Source organism: Dipodomys spectabilis, unplaced genomic scaffold (genome assembly GCF_019054845.1).
Source record: "Dipodomys spectabilis isolate Male_0828 unplaced genomic scaffold, ASM1905484v1 ptg000235l, whole genome shotgun sequence".
NCBI classification, from domain to species: domain Eukaryota; kingdom Metazoa; phylum Chordata; class Mammalia; order Rodentia; family Heteromyidae; genus Dipodomys; species Dipodomys spectabilis.
In genome coordinates this window covers 1957791-1970592 of record NW_024870912.1, presented here as the reverse complement: position 1 = coordinate 1970592, position 12802 = coordinate 1957791, and the positions used below count along the sequence as shown (strand labels likewise).

Below are 12802 nucleotides of genomic sequence, written 5' to 3'. Positions count from 1 at the left end.
TGAGGGGACAGGAGGGCTCATGCCAAAATGGCCATGTGAAGGGCATGTGTCTGTTCTCTGTGCATAAAAGAGAAGCTGGAAACCAGGGAGGAGGGCTCAGCAGATGCTGAGTGGAGTAGAATCAGGACGTCTGAGACACCAGAGAGAGCTGCCAGGGACTGCTTTCCCCCTTGCTGGTCCTGGTGGGTCCAGTAGAGACCACAAACCAGGCCAAGGCTGGAGCAGCTGGGGACGCCGTGTGTCCAATGTGCGCCGCTGTGTGGCTGGTCTGTGAAGCAAGAGAAACCTGGGTGGGATCTAGGATGCCTACCAAAAGACGTGGCCCAGAGCTGCCTCCTCGTTGCAGTTGCCTCGAAGTGAAATGTGACAAGAAGTCTACAGACCAATTCATTGATATGTTCTCCATCATGAACCCAAGAGTGAGTAGAGATTTCAATTTAATTCACCAAGGAGCAGGCGAGCTTCTGGTAAGCTCTGCCTCCCTGAGTCTCCAGGCTTTGAGTCCTGGCCTATGCTGGAAGAGAAGCACCTTCACATGCTCAGCACTGTCTGTGGGACAGACTGATCTCTGATTCTGTGAGAACAGATGGAGAAGCTGCTTGGATTTCTAAGTGCCCTCCATACAGGCTGACTTCTCTGATTCTGTCTGTGCACATGTCACATCTCCATGAGGAGAGCCCTTGGCAATATGCAGGGTGAGAATCTCACTGGGCTGCAGGGAAGGAGACAGCTCTCCAGGCCGGGGAGCCACAAGGGTGAGCTGCAGCCCTGCCCCCAGCACCTGTGGAAGAGGTGCCTCCTCTCACCTCTTTCCAGGCAGAACCCATGCACTGCCATTCCCACAGCCCTGGCTATGACGATACCCTCATAGGTTTCAAGTAATGTCACTGTAGCAAGTATATTCTGAGATAAATCTGTTGCTATGTGCAAGCAACCAGCCTGGAAATTCAGATAGTACATATCTCCACATAACAAAAGATTTCCTTATGAAAGAAGAGGGAAGGGTTCCTAGGAATCATGGAACCACACCCCCTTCACAGACCCTCACATCTGCCTTCCGCCATTTAGACCAAGGTGCGTGGGAGCCACAGTTGAAGGTCAGAGGAAAAGAACCTCCCTGTGTGTGGGCTGTGGGATCAGTGTGGAACTCTACCCCATCTTGCATCCCTTATATGACTGGACCATCTGTAAAACAGAAAGGCGAGAATTCTGCCCCTGCTGAACTCATGTGGAGCAGACAAATCAATAGGAAGTATCTTGAGGGGTCTTCTTCCCTGGACCACCAGCTGGCCCCATGAAACTAAGTCTGGTGGTTGCTGACAGAGCCAGTGTGCCTACAATGGTGCTCTGCCCCTGAGGTACTGGCTCTGAGGATCATTGCATTTGGTTCAGTCCATGTTGTGGCCACATGCCCTTGGCTAGCCACATGAGGCTGTGCCTTCAACTGGCTGGATTTTGACCTGAGCCTCACAAATCTTTTCACCTGGGAATTGCTGGTCATGTTGAGCCCCCATGTTAAGTCTTTGGCTTAAATGGCTCACCAAGTACTGGAGAATAAGGTACTCCAGAAAGAGAAAGCAGAGCCGACAGGGGCATTCATGCATGGCACACACTTATTGGGAATTTTAGGCTTGGCTTTCCATCATTGCAGAGAGGTGTCCTTCTGCCTAACCCCCAGGATTCGTAGTTTCATACAAGCCCTGTGAGTTGTCAGCAAACAGCTCTTGTACAGCTTCCATGGAGGTGCTCAGCTGGGGTTTGGAGTTTGCATAGACACAATACTAAGGCAGGTGGTGTAAGGATGTCTACTTCTAACTTGTGTTATTCCCTTGCCCCTCTCAACATCAGCCTCTTGGGAGTCCGGAGATGGGCAGGTTGGAGGATCATCTGTTTGGGCTTTTGCACTGTATCCTAACTCCACGCTACTCATGACTACCCATCTCCTACCCTGAACTTGGACAGTCTACACGTTAAGAACTCCCAACCTCAAAACCCAAAGTTTCAAATGTATTTAATGTTGTCTATGCTATAAGTAGAGATTTGGGCATACACAAAATTATTAGTAATATTTGATAAAAATCACCTTCAGGCTATGTGTGTAAGTTATATATGGGACATAATATTGTAGTTAGACTCAAGTTCTATCCCCAAGATACCTAATTGTGTACATGTAAGTATGCTACACCCACAGCAAAAAAAAAAATCTGAAATTTTAAACCCTTCTGGTCCCAAGTATCCTCAAAAACCTCTACTTCAAGTCCACCTGTACCTTCTAACCCAGTATCAATGTCCACCATGGGAAATAGCATATGGTACAATTGGATCATTTCTTGTCCTCACATTCACAGAAGCATCCAGTGGTAGAGCCTTTCAGGTTTGTCAGCACTGACCCACTATTGTCATTCCTCTCCTCTCCCTGCCTGGGCCAAGTAGGAATGAATATCTACAGGAAGAAGAGCCGTCCTGGCTCTCTGGTCAAGTTGATGCTCATGATTGTTCAGTTGCGTTCTCACCTCTGCGAGTGAGACGGAGGCCAGTCTTGCAGAAAATAGCTAGAAATACATGCTGGGCAATTGGATTGTAGTACTCAATCAAAGGAGTTAATTAATAATGTCACCAGCTGTGAGGAACAGATAGATATTAAACTGAAAGGTCACCCTTTCGCCACAGACACTATGCTGCACTGAATAAAGTCTTTTATTGGATGACTAACACATCAAAAGTTAATATGTTCATTTTAGTGCAAATGAAACCAAAAGATATCTGGCTTTCTCACCTATCGACAGGAGGAACGATCACAATCCCCAGCTATTGAGTCATGGGTGTACTTGGCCGATGAGAAAACACGGGATGGAAACTCTGTTTTCGCCGGCACAGGCTGTGTTAGCATTTGCCACTGTGTTTCATTGGAGTTCTGAGATGGTTCCACGCTAGCATCTTGCATTAAGTAAGCACCTGTATCGTGCTTATTGTTTGTCAGGTCTGGGGCCCACCTCAGGCCTCTGAAAATGATTGGAAGGGCCTGTCCTTGAACTTATACTCCACTGACAAGAGACTGAAGAGTAATCAGTTCCCAGATAGGGTGGTGAGTGGGGGGGTCCTGTAGGCAGCCATGGGGAAGCCTGGATCAGCCAGCAAGTGATAAACAGGGGAGACTCAAGATGCCTTAAAGGACATTTGTTAAAATGGTATCAGTAGAAAGAATAAAGCCCTAACCTAGGGAGTTGAAACCGACCATGCTCCTGTTGGCCCCAGCTGCTGCGTCCTGCCCTGAGAATCATATTACTTTCTACTTCTTCTGTTTAGAGAGCTCTTAGAAAGAGCCTGTGTGGAGGCATCCAGCTAAGGGAAGTCACAAAGACTGCTGTCTCGTGTGTCCATCAGCTTGTGGCAGCCTCTGCTGGGGAAAAGAAACAGGCCTAGGTTTCTGTGGGAACTGAGCAAGAAGGATGAGGACACATGGGAATATAGAAGAGCAGAGTCTGGCAAGGGCTGGATGCAGCTCCTAACCACGGAGTAAACGGAGTGGCAGGATGTCACCCACGTGGAAGGACCAGTGGCCGGATGCTCTCAGAGCATCACTACGTCCCAGGGTCTCCAGATGCCTTCAGGAGGGGAGCCAAGAGAACAAAGCATCTCCCTGATTGCAGGTGCATGCCTCAGGTGGGTGAGAGCAGGAAGGTGGCCTGGCTGTGAGCAGAGCTGGAAAGTTCACACCAGGATTCACAGGAACTGTCACAGGGCTGGTACCTGATCTAAAAGGGCGCTAGAATGATGGGAACAGGGGTTAATAGATACTAAAGTCCCCCAGAACCCTCAGTTCTCTCATTCCCCCCACCTACCCAACCCTATTCAAGCCCCAGGAAGAATAGAGGGCCGCTGTCTACCATAAACTTCTTCAGGTTTAGTAATGTGGGTTTGGGCTGTAACACGAAGAAGAAGTGGTTCTAAGTTTGAATGGTTCCTAAGCTACTCTTGAAAGTCTCTTTTTGTTTATGGAGTGAATGAAAAGTTCCTAAGGCATGCATCCATTCATTTGGTTAGCTGTTCAGGCATTCAGCAGGTATTCGTTATCAACTGTATGTCAGAGAACTTCATGGCTCAGTGTTTCATCGCTAATGAATGGTGGAGCTGCAACAAGAACTTAGGCCACAGACTCATCACTTCATGGCTTCTGCCACTCTTGTGGAGGGAGGGGATAATCCAACAAGAGTAAGTGCTCATTGTATCCAGGCTCCTAGCCAGCTCAACACCCTTCCAGATCAGTACTGTCTAAGAGAAACAGAACAAAAATTGTCTAGTGTCCACACTTAATGAAAAAGAAACAAGTAAAAGTCTGCCTGCTTGCCTGCCTACTTTCTTTTCTTTTCTCTATCTCTCTTTCTTTCTCTTTATCTCTCTTTTTTTATGTGCCAGAACTCAAGGCTTTGTGCTCTTTCTTGGCTTTTTTGCTCAAGGGAGTGCTCTATCACTTAAGCCACACCTTCACTTCCAACTTTATGAACTTTTCTGCCTGGGATGGCTTTTAGCTTTGATCCTTAGGATCTTAGAGCCCCCCTGAGTAGCTAGGATTATAGGCATGAACCATTAGGGCCCACATTCCTAGTTCATAGTATTTTGAGGATCACACACCACCGACAACGGGTCAGTCTGGCTGTCTCCAGGGACCCTCAACAGCCTGGCTGGAATTTTCTGACTGTTAATGAAACCTATGGCTTCTAGGATGTCATTTACTGCTTCTGGGAGACAGATGATGCCTAAACATCTTTGGAACTAGAACACTTGGTGTTGAGTGGAACTGAAGAGGCCTTCCAGTGACCTGGTCAAAAGCCTCTTTGGATCATTCAGTAGGATATAGCACTGACCATGTTGGCCTGGGAAAGTTCAGTGGCCTCCAGATCACATCATACTTCATGATATCATTAAACACTCTGTGTGTGTGTGTGTGTGTGTGTGTGTGTGTGTGTGTGTGTGTGTGTGTTATGCTAGTATCTGTTCTGGGGCTTGAACTCAAGGCCCTGGCACTGTTCCTGAGATTTTTCTGCCTAAAGCATTCTACCACTTGAGACATAGCTCCACTTCCAGCTTTTTGGTGGTTATTTGAAATTAAATGTCTCACAGTTTTCTACCCAGTCTAGCTTCAAACTGTAATCCTTGGATCTCAACCTCTCAAGAGAAGGTATAAGTCACTGGTGCTTTATTATATTTTTATTTTTATTTCATTTTTTTGTCAGTTGAAATCAGGGCCTGGGCATTGTCCCTGAGCTCTTTTTGCTCAAGTCTAGCACTCTACCACTTTGAGCCACAGTGCCATTTCCAGTTTTCTGGTGGTTAATTGGAGATTAGAGTCTCACTGACTTTCCTGTCCAGGCTGGATATGAAGCAAGATCCTCAGATCTCAGCTTCGTGAGTAGCCAGGATTATGGGTATGAGCCACCAGTGCCCAGTTTCATTATATTTTTAAGGCCAAAAAATTCCAAAGAAATACTCAATACCATAAAAATGGTTGCAAATAATTTTTCCAGGCAAACAATTTCACAAATTGGTGAGCCACTGAAGTGACAAGCAGGGTACTGTTTTCTGGAAGGGGAAATATCCTAATTATAGGGATAGCCTTAGCCCTTTGTTACTGTCACTCACACTCCGGTGTTCAAATCAAAGCCAGGATTGCACAAGCATTTCATTTTCTGGAACAGAGGACATTTTGATTAATTAGAATGCTAAAACCTCCAGTAGGAGGCTGCTTTGGCAGGCTGAATTTCTTTGGCTTTTTGGAAAGTGGCAGGAGTCACTGCTGCAAATGAGGCAGTGGAAGAGGAAAGCAGCCCATCTTCCCTCAGTCATGAGTGGTGGAACCCCGGAATGCTAGACCCCATAGGTCAAGGGCATGGGTAACCATTCCTACCCTCAAAATGGGAAACCTTTCTTATCAGAAAGCTCCTGCTTATCCATAGTGCCTCAGATAGAATGATCTGGCCTATTTCTTTTGCTGTTGGTGGTAGTGGTAGTGGTGGTGGTAGTGGTGGTGGTGGTAGTGGGATGTGTGTGTGTGTGTGTGTGTGTCAGTTTGGGGACTCAACCTCAGCACCTTGAGCTCTCACTCACCATACACAATGCTCTATCACTTGAGCCGCACCTCCACTTCTGGCTTCTTGTTTATTCACTGAGGACAGGAGTTTCTCAGATTTGTCTCCCTGTGCTGGCTCCAACTCATGATCCTCAGATCTCAGCCTCCTGAGTAGCTAGCTATGTTTACAGGTATAAGCTGCTGGGCTGGGTCACAGTCTTTATTTTATCTTATCTCCCTGATTTGAGCAGAATGATTTTAAAGGACAGGACAGGACAGTTGGTTGCCTGTCACTTAATTGACACAATCTGGGAACTTAGTCGGCGGGTGGTTTTGTTACTGTGAGAGCATCACAAAGTATACTTAGACACACCTAGATGGGAGGTGCTATGCTGACAGTTACTATAAGCACTCCTAATGTAATGTTTGTGTGTTTCAACATATTTAAATATTTTAGCAATAAAAACACTAGGTGAGAGGAAAGTTTTAACTCCACAATCATCTTGTGGGACATCCATTAGACGTACAGCACATGGATTTCCATCAACGGCTTATGATGTTTAATTCATTAGCAGCTCTCTAATGAGTATCTCATATGACTTAAATTGTGATTGGCTTGGGGGTAAAATTAAAAATCAGTACATTCATGTCATGTAGGAATGTATGCAAAATTTTAGATAGATAGTTGCAAAAGTCTTATGTTATGCACTGAATTTAAAATAATGCAAATCACCCTCAATTTAAAAAGTCTGTCAAGAGTCTCATAATCTCCAAGCTGCCAGGCAGTGCATTTGAGCAGTGCCATGTGGCAGCTACACTGATCCCCACTGTCCCTGGGTAGCAGAAGTCTTACGCTATCTGAGGGTACCATTCTGATCATCCCTGCCCTGTCCTTCCAGGACCAGTTAGTTATGAAATTTAAACTCAATCCTCAAGATCCTGAATCTGGATGCCAGCTTTCATAGGTTTTAGCATTAGCTAGCTACATGAGCTTTGGGAATACTATAGGTCCCCACATTGACTTTTAGGAAACCGAGTCATGAGGGTATTTGAATAAAGAAAGAGCAGAAATCAACCTCAACAGACCAGATCAGCTTTAATGGAAAGTTGAAGAGGGATACCATGGTGACATGAGGAGATTCAGGAGACACAGGCTTGGCATGCTGGGGAGCAGGGCTGAAGGGACTTGAATAGCATAGTGTCCTGTGTGAAGGTGTCTAGAGAGTAGGAAAAGATGAGGCCAGACTTTGCAAGTTTGAGGCTTGGGCCTGAAGTAATGGACACAGGCCTGGTTCCAGGAGTTTGCCATGCAAACCTACTGAGCAGGTCCTGGTTCAGCCAGGTGTGGCCTGCTAAGGAATTAGGCACCTGTTACAGTGGTAGGGGATGGACTTTCACATTTTGGGGATTGCAGATTCTCATCAATGACTACTGCTAGAACATTTAAAACCCTTCTATGTTACAATAACATAACACTAATTTATTTAGCGTCTCATCACATTCATTCATTGAGGTCTATGTACTACTATTGCCCAAGTTATAGGTGGAAAGACCTTAAAGCATCGGAATTAGATATCTCACTCAGGATCACTCAACTATGGTGTATGAGTACCAGGCTTCAGAAGTAAGCACTCTGGTACTGACTCAGACCTTCCCTCCATGCCATAGCACCTCAGACACACAGCTCCTGAATGATTTCTTTCATCCACACCCAAGTAGGGGTCCCACTCCCAAAGCACATCACCTGTGGAAGAAAATAGACTGGTAAAGAGGAAAAAGAAGGCAGAATAGTCACCAGAAAACACTCCTCAAGATGCATTTCCTCCTTTGTTACTCTTGGAAAGTGAATCTGGTCTTTTGTTAATGGAGAATTAGTCAATGTCTCTTGGTGAGACCTGAAACCTAGCTTCAGAGAGTTTGCAGATTGAGTTTGGAGTGTTACCTACCCTCCATTCACTGCAGTACTTACTTTCTCTGGCTTCTGTACTCTAGCCCTGCAGGGTGGCTATTGGTACTCCCATAATTGACTTAGAGAAGGCCCATTGCTCCTTCTGAACTAATTCAGAGGCTCCCTGTTGGGCCTAACTCAGGCCTTATGGGATAAAGTAGTCTTTCTTTCCTACAGGAATGTACTCTAAGGCCTGCTAGGTATGTTTCCAAGAGTATGCCTCAGCACCCCAAAGTAGACAATCCACCTACAAAATTATGGTGTTGAAATACAGATGTCATTTTACATCTTAAATGTCTTAAGATTTTATTTGTGAATCTAGTCACTAGCATGTGATGTCTTTGTACTTCTAAAATATAAAGTTCAAGCTAGGCATCACTGGCTCAAACCTATAAACCTAGGTATTCAAGAGGCTGCAATCTGAGAATAGTGTTTCAAAGCCAGGTAGGATAGAAAAATGCAAGAGACTTTTCTCCAATTAACCACCAAAGAGCCAGAAGTAGAGCTGTGGTAGAGCACTAGCCATGAGTGAAAGAGCTAAGAGACAGTGCCCAGATCTTGAATTCAAACCACAGTGTTGGCAGAAAAATAAAATATAATAAAAAATAAATAAGATTAAAATATAAGGTCTATTAATGTGTCTTTTCAGAGTCATATATATTTTGGAAGTTATATATGATTAAGAATTTGAGATACACCTACAGGTTTGTTTGTTTGTTTTATAAGTCCAGGCTATTTCAGCAAACATACCCAGTTGAATGGTGCAGTAATTCCTTTCCAGACTAACGCTCATCTTTGATTCAGGTCTAATCCCTAAGAATAGATGGCTTCACCTCTAGTTTCCCAGGAAAGTCCTAGGAGGTGTCTACCCTGCCCTCCCTGCAGACCAAGGTGTTTCTGGGTTGGCTTCCTTTGTATGTGCTCCTTGTCCATCCCTACAACTTCATTAAAGAGCATTCACATTTCTCAGTGCTCCAGGAAGATGTGAAGTTTCCTTTCAGAACCTACAGCCTCACTTGCATAGTGTTGGCTGAACTACACAAAGATAACCTATTTACATACTAAAAAGGTCAGTGTTGGACAATGGGCTGTTAGAGAGGAATTTGCTGCTGGTTGCAACTGGAGCAGAAGAATTGGGAAGAAGCCAGCAATTTTGCTGTCTCTTTATCTAGGTGGATAGGAAGCACTGGTAAATGGGAGATGTCTGCTCTGATCCAATACAGCATCTTTATACAGAGAAGCCCAGTGATAAAACCTAGCTTACAGTGAGCACTTTACTGATCTAAAACAGATAGGTGATTGACCCTGGAAGACATGAGGTCAATCTAACCTAATTAGAGGCAGAAGTGTTTACAAAGCAAATGTTTAAGTTAGTCAAACACGAATCATCAAAAATGACTTTTAAGTTATAGGGCTACTGCTCATTTAATCACCATCTGCATTCTTAGGAAAGGCGGACCTCGAGAAGATTCTGATGGTATTTCATTTTGTAATCTGTCTTTTCAAAGTCTTTAAATATTAGTAGCTTTACTTTCTTTGCATGTGTGTATTGGAACTATCTTAAAAAATACCACTATAGCTGGGCGCCGGTGGCTCAATACCTATAATCCTGGCTATTCAGGAGGCTGAGATCTGAGGATAGCAGTTCAAAGCCAGCCTGAGCAGGAAAGTCCATGAAACTCTTATCTCCAATAAACCACCAGAAAACCAGAAATGGCGCTGTAGCTCAAGTGGTAGCATGTTTGCCTTGAGCTGAAGAGTTGAGGGACAGCGCTCAGGCCCAGAGTTCAAGCCCCATGACCAACAACAACAAAAAAAAATACCACTATAGGGCTGGGATGTAGCTCAGTGGAAAATGCTTGCCTAGCAAGTACAACATCCTGAGTTCAGTCCCCAGTACCAAAAAAAAAAAAAAGGAGGACAAAATAATAACATTACAGAGGCAGCGGACTGCTGAAACCTGAGTAATGAATGGTTCCACTCCTCCTCCATGCAGAGACTCAAAGCAAAATCAGTAGGGAAATGAGATGGATGGTTCCATCCTAAACATTGGGATGTAGCATGAGTAAAATCCCTCCTAAAGAGAGAATACTAGTACACTGGTATTAAAACAGACGAGGCTGAAGAACCTGGAGAACCTACTGAATCTCCTTGATAAAAGCAGCTACTGTTGGCAAACCATGGCTGCTCTCCCTTGTATCTTAGAACTGTGGTGCATTCAGAGGTCACTCCCTGAAAAGAGAATGCTGCTGGGAGACACTGATCTCCAATTAACCAGCAGAAAAAGCTGGAATGGAGGTATGGATCCAGCCATGAGTGAAAACACTGAGAAGAGCATGAGGCCCTGAGTTCAGGCCTTGGTATTGGCAAAGAGAAAATGGAGGGAGAGGAAAGGAAAGAAAAGGAGAAGAAAGGGAGGAAGGGAGGGAGGGAGAGAGAGACAGAGACCGAGAGAGGGAGTAGAGAGAGCACTTATCAACACCTGTGCCAGGGAAGTCTTGGCATCCCAGGTTGCTCTCCAGAAGTCCCTGGCCATTTGCTGCACTGCTTCTCCCCAGGTGAGGTCATTGTGTCCCACTGGAAAGCTAGAGCAGCAGCTGATGTCATCCAGGTTCTCATGGGGACCCTGTACTGCATTTTGTTCAGTCTCACCAGGGGACTTAGGAGGCCAGATGTGGTCCTGAGCTCTTCTGTGTTTAGAGATGTAGAATGTGGCTTCCAGGAAGAGCTGGCTCTTTGTGTATGTACACATCCCAAAGGGCTCAGAGTACTAATCTGCTATGTCCTCACAGTACACGCAAATCCTTGCTTCCTCTGAGTTCTAATGTAAGGAGAGAGGAGCCAGGAGCAGGGACAAGCTAACCCTTCTTTGGCCACTAAAGAATATCTTACAGAGATGATCTGAAGTAGGCTAGCAAACAGCTACAGTCTTCTGGGCCTTACATGACATGTTTTGTGTGTCCTCTGTTCTAAAGCAGACTGGTGGCATGCACTAGGCTTGGCAGTGGCCCTGTTCAAGCACAAGACAAGGGTGCTCATTGCATCTGCCTCTCACCCACCCCAGCTGCCTCGTGCTAAGTGCTATGCTCACTCCATGTGGCTCTCTTTCAGAATATTCAGTTGAGCAGACACAGCAGCCTCTTCACCAGTCCATCTTCATGTCTACCCATCCGTTCCGTGATATTTCCCTTGGCAGAGAGCAGCACTGCAAGCTTCTTCCAGGTGTGGCTGGCATTCAGGCCAGCCAAGTGGCCCGATGGACAGTGGATGAGGTGAGCAGAGTCATGCTACAGAGGTCCTCTAATGCCTGGGAAAATGCCTTTTTTTTCTTTTAGGTATTGCATCTCCATATAAAGTCTAAAATTCATGTTGGAGGGAGAAAATCAGGAAAGCCTATAGCTTGTCTGGTTCATTTTGTGTGTCCATGCCCAATTTTAGCCCAGCACAGTCCTGCCCTCCATCACTAACTGCCAAGGCTGATTGAAGCAGAAGGACCTAGGCTTTCACATTTACCTCACAGCTTTGACGGGGGAAGCACACAAGAAAGCAGCTCAGCAGTATCTTCTCTGGGACATGCACATGCTACTGGGATGGTCTGTGTCCTGAGCAGGTCCCTCTTGCCAGTGTGAGATGATCAGATCACAACATTGGGTCAGATGCTCTACAGAGGGAAGAAGTCAGATCAGGTTTTAGTATAAACACAGTTGGTTAAGTTATTGCTTACCCTAGTGAGGTAGCAATGTCACATTTTTAAGGCATTTGCTTTTTGTACTGGTAGTAGAGCTTGAATTCAGGGCCAGGACAATCTCCCTTAGCTTTATTTTTCTAAAGGCAGCCACTTGAGCCATACTTCCATTTCTGGCTTTGCTGGTTAATGGAGATAAGAGTCTCACAGACTTTTCTTCCTGGGCTGGCTTATAACCTCCATCTTCATATCTCAGCTGCCTGAGTAGCTGCGATCACAGGTATGAGCCACTGGCACCTGGCTAAAACAGTTTTAATTGAAGGAATGTGCTGTTTGACAGATGTTTCTTCTGATAAAGGTATCATTTCAGCAGTTAGCACTCAAGATAGCATTTTTATTTCCATGAAGGAGATACCAGGTCACTCTAAGGACAAGATTCAAAGCAGAGATGGTTAAGTTAGTTGTAAGATGTTCACTGAGCACTGGCTGTAATCAGCTTCACTCAGAGTTTGGAGGACGAAACTTCCTTGTCTGTCCCATACCAGGCACTTCTCCTGAGGAGCCTGAGCTCACCTGTGCCCTGCTTCCTCTGACAAGCAGAGGTGGCCTTTTCTCCAGCATGTCCTTCTGGTTGGCCACCTCCCCTACCCTTTGTGGAAGGCCCATAGTGTCTTGGTTGTGGTAACATGACTCAACATGACAGGCACCATCTAGATGTTGAAGAATGAGTAAACCATGATCCTGTTCCTTAAATAGTATTTTGAGTCTGCCTCTTGTTTATGAATTTGTACAAGTTTACAGAATGTGCTCATGACCAAGCTAGTGAATTATAGCCAGTTATGTCTATAATCAAGTCATGCATAGTTTTGCCCTTGAAACAACACTGCCCTAAAAGAGAAGTTTAGCTAAGAACAAAGGCCAATTCATCCATTATTGCCTTTCAAGCCAATCATCTGAAGTTGTACCATTTTACAAGTAAGATCCAGAATGGCTCCTCTTCTCTTGCTGGTCCTTCACACCATCAACAAATGAAATTACAATAATGAAAAGTTGGATTCTGAGTTACTCAGAGACTAAGTGATTTGCTTAAGACCACACAGTC

General features: G+C 45.1%; 1 protein-coding gene across 1 annotated transcript in view; it reads left to right on the top strand.

Moving 5' to 3' along the window:
* The window catches only part of L3mbtl4 (L3MBTL histone methyl-lysine binding protein 4), a 310153-nt gene that overhangs the window by 285308 nt on the left and 12043 nt on the right, over window positions 1-12802 (top strand). Inside the window, exon 16 of the mRNA XM_042699191.1 lies at window positions 11127-11287. Coding sequence (XP_042555125.1) covers window positions 11127-11287 — 161 coding nt within the window. The remainder of the gene's footprint in view (window positions 1-11126; window positions 11288-12802) is intronic.